The sequence below is a fragment of the Gobio gobio genome, assembly GCF_949357685.1.
Source record: "Gobio gobio genome assembly, chromosome: 3".
Lineage (NCBI taxonomy): Eukaryota > Metazoa > Chordata > Actinopteri > Cypriniformes > Gobionidae > Gobio > Gobio gobio.
In genome coordinates this window covers 28834302-28847145 of record NC_137099.1, presented here as the reverse complement: position 1 = coordinate 28847145, position 12844 = coordinate 28834302, and the positions used below count along the sequence as shown (strand labels likewise).

The following is a 12844-nucleotide window of genomic DNA, read 5'->3' as shown; positions in this document are numbered from 1 at the left end:
GTGAACAGCCTGAGATAGGACATATAAGATGCGCAATGCCAGGAGACATTGAGTGGGTCAGACATGATTGTGACCACTTCATTAAGTTTTGTTTTGTAGAAATTGTATCTTAATTTTAATCAATGTTTCATCAGCCAATTGGGGCATTCTGGGTTGAGCAAGCAGAGCTTAAACGGTCAGTATTATTAAATTGCAGACAGATTTTGGATAGCTAGGTTGGTGTGGTAGAGGGCCAACAACATATTCTTTCATAGGGCCCAAAATTGCTAGCAGCGCCCCTGAGGGTGTGGCTGACTCTCTGACAAATAAGTTCAAGTTGAATTAAGGAATGAATTATTTCTTTGAGAATTTAAAAAAGTATTTGTGTAGCTATATTACTGTCTGTATCTTATAATTTATAAAATACTTTTTTGCCCAAATATCTGCTTGCTGCATGAGGGACAGGTGATAATGTTCTGAAATGTGGGGGGTATAAATGCTATTAGCATGATAATAGAGGACACAATAAGCTAGCCAGAAAGTTACCCCGTCCAAATACCCACACTTGCGGTCTTTGCACTTGACCACTTGTCTACTTACATGACTTATAAATGTTCAAGTAGGCGTGAAGACAGCAAATGTGTATATAGTCCCGTCGCTGTCCGTTTTGATGCCCTAAGCGCAACTTTATGTTGCCCGTGGTGGTGGCGGTTGCGAATTTGTAGAACGGGGGGGCTAGAGAGAGCATTTTCTTGTGGTGCCCCCCTGAGCACTTGGTGCCCTACGCGCAGCGCGTGGTGGGAGAGGCGGCACTGTGTGTATATAACTTTTGATTGCCCGAGAGGACACACTTATAGTGTTGCAAAATAACTGCAATAATAAGTGTTTACAAAGCTTTTTTTCAATACTTTGCATGCTAAATGTCGTTCAGTAGTTGCGATGTAACTAACAGAAGATGCAATTTTAAAGTTGTGGTGCTTCTAATTAAGTGATAAAAAGCAGTTGCAAATGTTGTTCAAAATACACATAGCCTACTCATCTTTGCACGAAATAAAATGTGCAACACTTTATATTTTATATATTTAAATATCTAATTATTTTAACTTACAGTGGACTGTTTTCCTCGACATGTCATAATGCCGGGGCACGTGAGTTCCCGAACATAATGCATGATGGGATGTGTGCATTAAGGGCACTGCGATTTGGCATTTTAAGACATGGGATAGTCGTGCGCACTTACCGCAAGTGTGGATATTTGGACAGGCTACAAATTGTGTGAATTCTGTGGATTGTATGAATTCGGGGGAATGTGTGAATTCTGTGGAATGTGTGAATTCTTTAAAATTTGTGCGTATGTTTGGGATACGGAAAATAACCATTATTTTTCCATTTCAGAATGCCACCAGCCAGGAAAGATTGTATTATCTACAAAGTTTATGATGTCATTGATGCCATCCAAAATGGGTACAGTGATTTTGAAATGGATTCTGATCTGATGTGGACATCATGCCAACAAAATCAAGTCATTCAAGAACACAGACCATGCCCCGTGACAGGTATCCCCGGTTGAAAAGGATTTTATCAGTCCCAACACTGATTTTTCAGGTCAGGATATCACTAATGATGCCATCTCACTTCATACACCACTGGAGTATTTCCGAAAGTTTGTGTCAGAAGATATGAATAAAATAGAGGACGTTGCGGACACTCTGGTAAAGGCTAAACCAACACACTTTGCAGCAAGTTTAATGTCCGCCTCTGCTTCTCGGAGGACATTAACTTCCTTTGGGATTATTTTGTTTAGACACGTTTGTTTAGACAGTTTGTGAAATAACTGAAACTCTGCTACCCAACAGGCCCAACGTTGCAATATTATAACATTTCCTTAAAAACGTACAAATCCATTTATGTCTGCATTAGAGGCCTCCTACAACATGTGAAAAAAAAAGGGGGGGGGGGGTGTTTTTTTCTATATTTGGGTCTTTTAAGGAAGCGGAATAATCTTAATCCAGCCAAACACAATGCTAACAACAGCATGTACATAATCTTACATCTGTCATTCATTTTAAGTTTACTAGTTGACGTTTGCCAACCTGCATTCTCTGTCTACTGCACAATGGCACAAATACGCATCAAAGAAGATGTTTATTGCACACCATTTGCATTACCATAATACGTCAAATTCACAAGAAATTATTGAAATTATCATCTGTTCCAAAAGAATAAAATACTTCAACGTGCCAGTGACTCATAAATCTTTAATATAAAATTGTACAAGAGTTCTGATTTGTACAAAAAAATCAATTTATACGATAAAACCATATGCATTTTATGTCCAAAAAAAGGTTATGATACAAAAGATAAAAAAAAAATGTATTGTTCAAGGAGGACATCATACGGTCTCATGGGGGGGGGGGGGTAAACAATTTAGACCTAAAGTAGCATTGTTAAGCAATCAATATCACCCTTTATAAGTCAAAATGTGAAATTCCTCTGATGTGGATATACTTTTCTTCAGTGGCCAAAAAGGACAATCAAACAAGACAACTACACCAAACATCAAATTAGATCAACAGAAAAATTCAACAAAATATTTCAGGCTTATTTCTCATTGTTTGTGGTTGCACAACACAGAATATATTGTACTAGGATTTAATTGTGGATTATGGATTTTTTTTTCTTCTTTAAATCATTGAGACATCATATAGCTGATCACACTGATCAGAATGCTCCTCTGTATTTGACATTACAATGGATATTTTTGTTGGACATGAGTCTTCTATTATGCAGTTTCAATTCAATTTGATCTTATTTTTTTGCTATATCAGTCCAAGAAGAAACAGTGTTAACACAGCAAATTTACAGATCGCCTTTGCAAGATATTGCATTCAATGTTAATGGTCTGTGATGGCCCTGTCCTCAGAGCTGCAATGAAATATTTAAGGCTCACTCAGACTCTTTTAGCCAATGGCTTCATGGTAAAAGCCTAACGCTGTGGGGACAATGCAAGACATTAATGACTGTGCACTAGAGATCTTCTCTCATACCTCTCTCCTGTTAAATGATTGACAATGTCCCTTCCTTTATATATTACTTGGCCATTTAATGTACTGCCTGATTCTTCAATGTACATTTTTTTAAACCACCAGATAAATTTAACTCTAACTCAGAACCACAATGCGTAAGTATTCAGGGAATCAGATTTGTGTCAGTTTGTGTCTCTCTCTAGAAGTCTTTGGTGCAACAGTCTGAAAAGTAGGGGGCCATGAGGTTGATAACGTCCTTCACTTTGTGATATCATGTCACCCATCTATTCATCTATTTACTATTATTATTATTATTATTATTATTATTATTATTTGGGTTTAAAATGAAGCACCAGCCTTTGTCAGTCCTTTCAGTCAATTCTTTCTGTTTTGAGGTTAACAGGTCATAATGTTTCTGTCATCTTATTGACCAGTTATTGATGCAAGATTTACAAAGTAACTCAAAAACATTGTTTTCTTTCAAAGCCCTTTTGGATATTAGGAAAGTAAATGCTCAATGCCCCTCTCGTATGGAATAAACAGGCAATTGCAATTCCTTTTCTGTGTTGTGTCCCAGCCAGTGAAGTTAAGTGAAAACTATTAGCCAGTGTCCCTATAGGACCACCCACTGTGGCAGCAGCCGTGATGGAGTAGGAGGTAGCGGGTAGAGTGGTGGCAGAGCAGGAAAAAACAGAGGCGGTAAAGAAAAGATTAAACCACTAAGAGAACTTTGGGTCTCTCCATGATGCAGTATTGTCAGCAACATTCACTGAATCACTGAATTTATTGAATTGCCACAGGTCAGTGGTGGAAATACCTCCAGGTTCTGTGTATCCGTACATTTTAATTATACACACTGCTGATATAGTTCATATCTTCCATCTGCTTTTTTTCTCAGAAAACAACAGCAACGCTACTATAATAGCACATAAAGGAGGGAGCAAATTCTAGTCTTTGTCCAACATTAATAACCTTTTGAACTGCATGGAGTTCCAGTATTGTAAATTACATTTCATTCATTCATAATTATCTTTAAATTCATTTATTCCAATTGACAGCAACAGACATCAAAGGGCTAATTTGCATTCAATTAATTATTATAAACAGATAACTAGAAATAAATACTCATATCTACATACCCTCTAACTGGTTCAAATTTAATAGTGCTTTCTTCTTTGTATTGTTATTGTGTGGCCAATAGACAATGCATGCCATGAACAAGATAAAGATAAAAAATTCCAACAGTAAATGAATGTCTGGAAGTAATGCATTGGAGGAGATAACAAACTACTGTAACTTCTTCTCAATGTCATTTCTTTTCATTGGGTTTTGGAACGTCTTTGATTTTGGTCACAGTTTAGAGCCTCTCTTTTGTGGCACTCTGAAATGTCAATGGCATTTGTAAATGTTAAAATTGCTCAAATTTAAAGAGACAAAATAAATTACAGGACACATACTAACTCTTTTAAAGTAATACTACATGCAGTAGAAAGATTCTCTACCTAACCTCTGGGCTAGCTCAGCCTTTAACCATACACTTATACTCTTCAAATGTTATGATCAGAGTCAGTAATACTTATTTACTGCATTCAAATGAATATACCTGAAACACTTACTAAATTGGATGAATATTGGGTTTAATCATGTCAAATGAGATTATTCTCATATAAAGATCTGGCACATTTCTGTTAAAGGTACAGTAATTACCATTTGGCACTGTATCCTTAAAAATGTATTTTTCATGTTGGACAACCATCATTGTAAAGTGTTATCCTTGTAATATTATTACAAGTCCCATATTATAGTTGCAAAGTGCTTTTTTTTTTTTTTTTTTTTTTTTTTTTTTTTACTAAAGCTATAAACATGAGAAAATAAAAAAAGTACTTTGTTAGAGCTAAAGCATGCCAGCTCCATCTGTATATCTAACAGGTAGATAAAACAAGTCACAAGTCACATATTTTACTTTTCTTTTTTGCACATATTTTTTCTTTTCTAAAACATTTTTTTAAAGCCAAAATAAATGAATCAAGCTAGGCAGATGCTACTTTGTCTTGCTTACCTTACCTAATTAAAATGAAAGTATTACAGTTAAACAAAAAGAAAAACAAATTAACAAAATATCAACCATCGATGCAACTGTTTCACACCAAAGCCCCTCACAACATTATTTACATATTTAAGCCAGTCATGCTCTTGTATGGGATTCTTTTAAAAGCTATCATTACACAAATGCAATATTTTTTTTTTTCCATGATCATTTCTGCAGGCAAGAGTCACAAATAAGAGATTGAAAATAAGTTTGTGTCAGGGATTGAGGGATGTATGGTGTTATACTGTATGTTCAGTCCTTTGCTTCCAAAAACGGAAATGTCAAAAGGGCACAATTCTGCTCTAACTTTTCATACTTGAAAAGATGTTTAAGAGAAACAATGCTATTTTTATAGCAATATGGGATTGTTGTGGGGAATGGAGAGGGGGTTGTTGTGTGGATGTTATGTGAATTGATTTAATCAATCAATGTGGTATAAGGGACATTTTTGTGTAGGTTTGGGTTCTGGCTATGCCTGTTTCTGCTTCTCACAGAAGAAAACATCATGTTACAGCCAGGTATTTTGCATTTGTGCATTTCACGCAGGTGGACAGTCTTGTAGTGCACCCGAAGGGTCCCTTTGTTACTGTACAGTTTGTGGCAGATGGTGCAAATGATGCCTCCTGTACCATTACCTCCACTGGATGTCAAGACGGATGGTGAGAAGGAAGGGTCACAGCGCAGAAGCCCCTCCCCTGTGCCTCCTTCTCTTCCTTCCTTCCTGGCCTCTTCCCCATCATTTCCCTCCCTTGCCAGTCTCTGAGCCTCAGTACTAGGGTTGCAGTCCTCAGTGTCACTAGCACCCTCCAGGTCATCCAGCAGGATGCCGTCATCGCTGCCCTCATCAGATTCCTGTGAGGATTGCACACTGCCACTTGACTGTACGCTAGATGCAGTGCTCAGGTCCAGCACCATGTAGTCATCATTGGGACCATGGCAATAGCCGTTGCTGTGTGAATATTCTCTAGCGACTGGCGATCTCATTCCCTGGTGTCTTTTGCCTCGTGGTGGTCCACTGGCAGCAATTCCCACCCCCTCCAGTCCCAGGTGGTGGTCAGCATAGATCTTTGATAGGAACTCAGCACGCAGCTCTTTAGGCAAGGTCGTAAGCTGGGGGTCCAGGACAATGTCATCCAGCTCTTTGGTCAGTAGTTTGCGGTGCAGGTTGATGTTGGAGCTATGTCTGCAGGGAAGAGAGAAAAGGCTCCTGTAGCAATTTATTTGAACTGAAAACATAAATATCTGCAAACATACATACAAAAACACAAAAAAACAACAACAACAAAACAACAGTGATAAACTAAACATGTTTTCACATTAATGTTGACAGACTCTGTTTGTTTTCCTTTCAGTAAATGTTTACTAAATGTACTTCTAAATTATCTGTACGTAAAATTTTGTTACTGCAAGATCTCCAATTACTAGGGCTGGAATGACACATTGAAGTAATTGCACTGTGTATGTTCCCCAATTCCTTGTCATTTTTCACACAAAACAAAACTTTAGAGCAGATGCTAATGTCTAGTATAGCAGCGCCGCTTAATACAAGCCTGCACATTTTCAGGACTCACAACCACAATCTGTACATAACAGTGGTAAGTTTTATCACAACTGACATTGTTATTAAATAAACGAGTCCAATCGTCGAGGCGTGAGTTCATCCATCAGATATTTTAAACAACGAACAAGGAATTTAAATGCAAAGTAAACAAGTGCAGAGAGTTTGTTTGAGCTGCACCTTGCAGCTCGCATCCATTGCAGCTCTGGTGGATCTGCGGATGAACACAAATAATTTCTCCATTTCCCCATGGCTCTCACATTATATGACGTGGCAGACAGCTAGTTGTCCAGTGCAGTTCCGTTCATTTGGCCCGGATTTGTCGAGAATGCTGTTGTGAGTCCTGAAAATGTGCAGGTGTCAGTTCGGTTATTGAATAGGGTTGTCATGCTCGTAAAAAACAAAACACTATATGAACGCAACCGTATTAAGCGGTGCTGCCATACTAGCCATTAGCATCTGCTCTAGAGTTTTGTTTTGTGTGAAACATGACAGGGGATTAGGGATGAACATAAACAGTGCGTAATCAACGTAGTCAATTATGTTGACAGGTTACTCCAATCTATAAACTATACTCTGGATCAATCTATAAACTATACTCGGGATCTATCTAATATATTTCCTGCATTGTCATGCTTTTATTTGAGTGACTGCATGAATGTGTGTTAAAGCACACTACTTTCTGACACATCAGAGTTCAATAACTCTAACACAGCTTAGACAGTATCCTGCTAAAGTGTTTACTCCTGTCAGCATGTCTGCAGGCATGCACAAATGCAATTGACTCTGACTCAATTAAATACTCCACCACATTGAATGGGAGTTTATCAATTGATTCGAGCTGTGGTAATGCAATAATAGAGGGAAACTTGATAGCATATTAGCTCAGACTTGGATAGCATTAGCACGTTTACTCACTCCTGAAGGTAGTTTAATCGAGACCCATAAGGATATTGTTCATTTAGGCTTCACTTTAATAAAGATGGGCTTTCTCTCACCCCAATCCAGGATCACATAACACATAGCAAGAGAAAGTGACTTTGCACCAATTAATCTAAACCTTGATTTGTTTTCTTACAACTTGATCTGCCTCTAGACAACTGCTCAAAAGTCCCTCAAATATTAGACTATGTAATATGTCAATCCTCATTAAGTTCAACTAACAACTAAACAAATATTCCAGTGTCATGGAAAACACAGCAACATTGGCTAGTACATGTAGTAACAAAACCAAAATAAAACCACCAAGGTATGTGTGTGCACTGAGCCTCTGTGGGTGCCATACTACAAGTGCTCACTACATGTTCTGTCTAAAATCAATAGTAATGTAGATACAAGAAAATAAAATAAAAAAGACCACATGGATCCCAGGCCATGCAAAAGGGTTAAAAGTAACTAAAATAGTCACCTAAACTTGACTGATAAATGGATTGTACAATGTATTGTAGAGCTTACCAGCAGTGCCATGGTTGATGCAGTCAAAAAGGGTCCCTTTTCTTTAATTATTTAGTTCCCTATCCGACATTCTCCTGCAAGAAGTAAAAATAAATTCAATAGAGGGACCCTTTCTGTTGATATTAGGTATATTGGAGTGGACCACCAAAGCATCATCAACATTCAATAAAACAGCATACTGATTAATGCCTGTGTTCACATGACCATTACTGTATTTTGTTTGTATTTATACAATATCAGACCAGTTCAGTTCTGATAGGAAGAAGTTAACTATTTTAAATGATATCTTAAAATTAAGGGGACAACTAGTTTTATTTTGAATAACTCACTGCAACTATTTAGAGCTTGTTCATTGTGACTGATTTTCTTTCTTATGCAGCTGATGATGCTTAAGTCGACGGCTCCTTTTGCAGCATGTGACCATACCTCAAAATTGCACCCTCACACTGCTCATAAGCTCTAAGCTCATAACTAATTGGCAACACACACACACACACACACACACACACACACACACACACACACACACACACACACACACACACACACACACACACACACACACACGTTAGGTTTCCATGTTTTATGGGGACATTCCATCAACATAATGATTACACATTCCATAGCCACAACGTTACACATATTTGATGAAGTTTTATCATTAACTCTGTTGCTTATTATGTGAAGCTGTTTTGAATAAATTTCTATTGGATAAAGTGCTATAAAAATAAAGGTGACTTGACATTACATTCACTTACACACACACACACACACACACACACACACACACACACACACACACACACACACACACACACACACACACACACACACACACACACACACACACCTAGCATTATGAGGACATTCCATAGACGCTTTTTTTAGTTTTTTATACTGAGCTAACAATCCCCTAGTCTAACCCTACTCCTAAAGTAAAAACTTTCTGCATTTTAAAATTGTTATTAAGTACGTTCGCACTTAATAATCAGATAGAATAAAACATATGCGTATTTGGCATGCTGTTGAGGGGAGGGCTCAGAGCTTGTGGCCCAAACCCAGAGTACTCCTCCCGTATCTCTGGTTAGGGTAGTAACCAGGCGAGGAGACGGGGTGGTGGTGGGATCCAGAAAACTGTCAAGGAACATAGGCGAGTCAGCTATGGATATATATATAGGCCTCATCTCTTGCTGATTGGTTAGGCAAATTGAACATGTTCCTCCCGAACTTTGTTAATAAAACATAATCATCGGCATGTCCTCATAATGTAGGGGGCGTGGCCTAAAACCTGAATACACGCCACAATGGGTGTGACTTTGGGTCCTCATAATGTAGGTCAAACCAGTAGCCTACACACACACATACGAACACGCACACACACACACGCACGCACACACACACACACACACACACACACACGTTAGGTTTCCATGTTTTATGGTGACATTCCAAGTTTTAATGGAATTCCAAGCAAGTAGTACATTTCACTTAGCTTGACTAAGAATAGTTCAACACAAAGCCCAAGCCCTAACACTCCATAGTAGAGAGTCTACCCTTTCATTTATCAGGTTAAGCCTTTCTGCCTCATTTCCTTCTCCCCTGCAACCTCATTTCAGGCCACAACTAAGTTATGCCCCTCTGTCCCCTCCCCCAACACCTCCTCAGCTCTCTCTCCCTCCCTTCCGACCTCTAATGTAGCAGCCAAACCAATTTGCCCAAAGCTTGAGGCAGCCTCTCCTGAGAATCCTTTTTTTACTCTGCAGAGGAGAGAGGTATGGCTCTTAATGTGTCTTGTCCTAAGAATGTTAATCATCTTTAGGATTTGATGGCCCTTTCGGTTCCTGCCAAGTGTGCACATTTGTGAAATGAGTTGTAATACTCAATTGCAAAGGGAAAGAGAGTCACATTAGATGATGAGGTGCTTTGTTTGTCTTTATCTTTTCCTCTAATGTGCAGTGGGCAGCTGAAGATTAGATCACTTTCTCTATCTCAAGGCCATCATTGCAGCAGCTAAGAAACAGCTAACACAAATGAAAAAGTTTAGTCATAGTTTGAAGAGATGAATTCTCTAAGCCTGACATCATATGTCTCAACGCCACAGGAAGAGAGGAGAGGAATGGGGAGATAGAATTAACCTTCACTCTCCCTAACCACAGTTGGCTTGTGTGAGACTGTAGACTGAATATTAGCACACCATGGGAATCTGGAACAGGCAAACACTCAGGGTCATCATCACTCAGCAAGAGAGGAAAACATAACAAGAAAATACATACATACATACATACATGCATACATGAATGAGAAGGGGGGGGGGGGTCACACTGTTTCTCTCCACCTGCAAACCCTTTACATAACTATGCAATTTTATTTACTTCCATGTAACTCATGCTAAAGATCATTTTAAGCTAAAATTCATTTAGTAACATGCAATGATGTTAAATTACAGAAAAATTTTTGGCTCCAAACAACAACAACAATAAATGTTGTGTACCTGCTGTAGTAATATCCGGCCACATCCCTGAAACTCTTTTTTTATCTTTTCATAAATGAAACCTCAAGCCAATGTTTATTCATTTTAAAGGGGAGATGGATACTTGTTTGAGATACCTGAACAGGATGCAATTTATCAAATTGACTTCCAACTCAGGGATGTCAAGAACTCATTTAAAAGTCAGTGTAGAGAAGTCTTTTAACACTGAATTTAGATGCCACATTAGCATTTGTTATTTGAATTTTAAAGCCATCTATGTTCAAACTGATATTCAACAATTTTTTTTAAATCATTCCAGTTTGTTATTTATACATTTAATTAGAATGTTGGAAGATAAGATGTTTAATGTGAGTTTATAAAGTAGTAGGCTATTCAAATTATTAAATTACTAAAAACTATTAGTTGTAAATGATTGTAAAACATTCAATTCTTTAATTATGAAATTAAATTTATGAAAAATATTGGTAATGTAAGTTGATAGTACAGTTGGTATGGTATATAAATATAAACAGTTTATAAAGTCATTATGCTAAAGGCTACCCAGGGTAAAAGACGCCTTTGGTGTTATTTTCCTCTAAACCACTACATAGCACAAAAACTTGCTGTAGCACTTTCCAAAACATCTGCTTTTCAAGACGCACGTGGAAATTTGGCTGATCCTTGACGTGATCGTTTTTGTTTTTAATGTTGTAGATTTAGTAGGCTAGCAAATGAGAATCGTTAAAATTATTGAATAGATTTTTATTGAATAGATTTTGAGACAAATGTCTTCTTAAGGATTTTCAATTTTGTTCAAGGTAATTAAAGCAAAAGTTTTTCAACAACGGAAGAATATGTATGGTATTTGGGGTAAAAGGCACAATAATTAACATGATAATAAATAGCTGCCTGACTTTTCCATTTGTTGGCATGATTAGATTCAGATGGTAAATATCATATATTAAGCTGGGTGTCCACCTTAGAGATAATCACCATATTTATAATGAAACCATCATATTTAAAAATATTACATGAATCATATCATATAGTAAAATATAATTTATTGTTACTACTGTAAATCTATATTAAATTATTATAGGATATCTAATGCTTTCAGAATCTTTACTTTTTAAAATAATTTTGCCCCCTCACCACCTCATACATTTAAACGATAAAAAAAGTAATAAAAAAAACACTTTTATCATTTATTTTCACACAAATCTGTTGCTCCATAAATGTTCAGTATAAACTTTTTTTTTTTTTTTTTAAAGGGGGGCTTCCCTCCACAGGCAGTTGGAAGTTAATGCAGCACCTCAGTATAAAAACACACAGCAGTGCTTGACAAACATCTCACTACTCAGCACTCTACTCTTCTCTGTCACCAATGATGTTTACAGTGTAATAATGAACAAACATGGCTGGGAACAGGTGCCACCACTCACAGGAACTCAAAAAATGCAGAGAAGATATCGGGGCTGGGTACATCTTCATTTTCATTTGTAATCTCCAGTAAAGTGGAATGAATACGCACACACACACACACACACACACACACACACACACACACACACACACACACACACACACACACACACACACACGCACACACGCACACACACACACACACACACACACACACACACACACACAAATGTAGGGTTTTCATGTTATATAGGGACATTCGATAAACATAACACATTTTTATATTGTACAAATTGTCCATTCTATTCCTTAAGGAGTATCTAAGTAGTTTTAAACCTACTCATCACAGACAACTTTCTGCAGACAAAAGATTTCTGGTATTGCCATCATTGTTGTGACATTTTGTCCCTATATTTTAGGGAATACCTGAACCACACACACACACACACACACATTTACTTAGCTATCTAAATGGGGACATTGCATCGACTTCTATGGGTTTTATATGCAGCTAGTTTTAGATACTATAACCTAACCCACACACTAACTCTACTATAAAACCTTCTGCATTTAAACAATAAACAAACAAATAAATAATTAAATAACATGCATTTACTTTTTACAAATGAGGACATACTCAAACTGAGGTTTTGGTTGAGTTTTTTTGTCAGGTTTAGCTCACTTCTGTGTACAAATTTGTTATCAAAATATGGTTAAGTAGGTAAGGTATCACACACACTCACAAATTCACAGACACACACACACATGCAAATTAACATGCCTTCAATCATTTGTTATCTAAATAAAACGGTCACTTGTGACCAGAGAGGGTGATAATAGACAGG

The 12844-nt window shown here is 37.4% G+C and overlaps 1 protein-coding gene across 5 annotated transcripts in view; it reads right to left on the bottom strand.

Moving 5' to 3' along the window:
- Positions 1–4039: 4039 nt before the first annotated feature.
- Positions 4040–12844, bottom strand: part of bnc2 (basonuclin zinc finger protein 2) — a gene marked incomplete at its 3' end in the record, with an annotated part of 224847 nt that continues 216042 nt past the window's right edge. For 3 of the 5 annotated variants that reach the window (XM_079813042.1, XM_079813040.1, XM_079813041.1), the window contains one exon: positions 4046–6277. In XM_079813042.1, the coding sequence (XP_079669168.1) occupies positions 5512–6277 (766 nt within the window). Of the gene's footprint in view, positions 6278–8107; positions 8182–12844 lie in introns of all 5 variants that reach the window. The other 2 variants (XM_079813043.1, XM_079813045.1) reach the window with 1 other exon arrangement.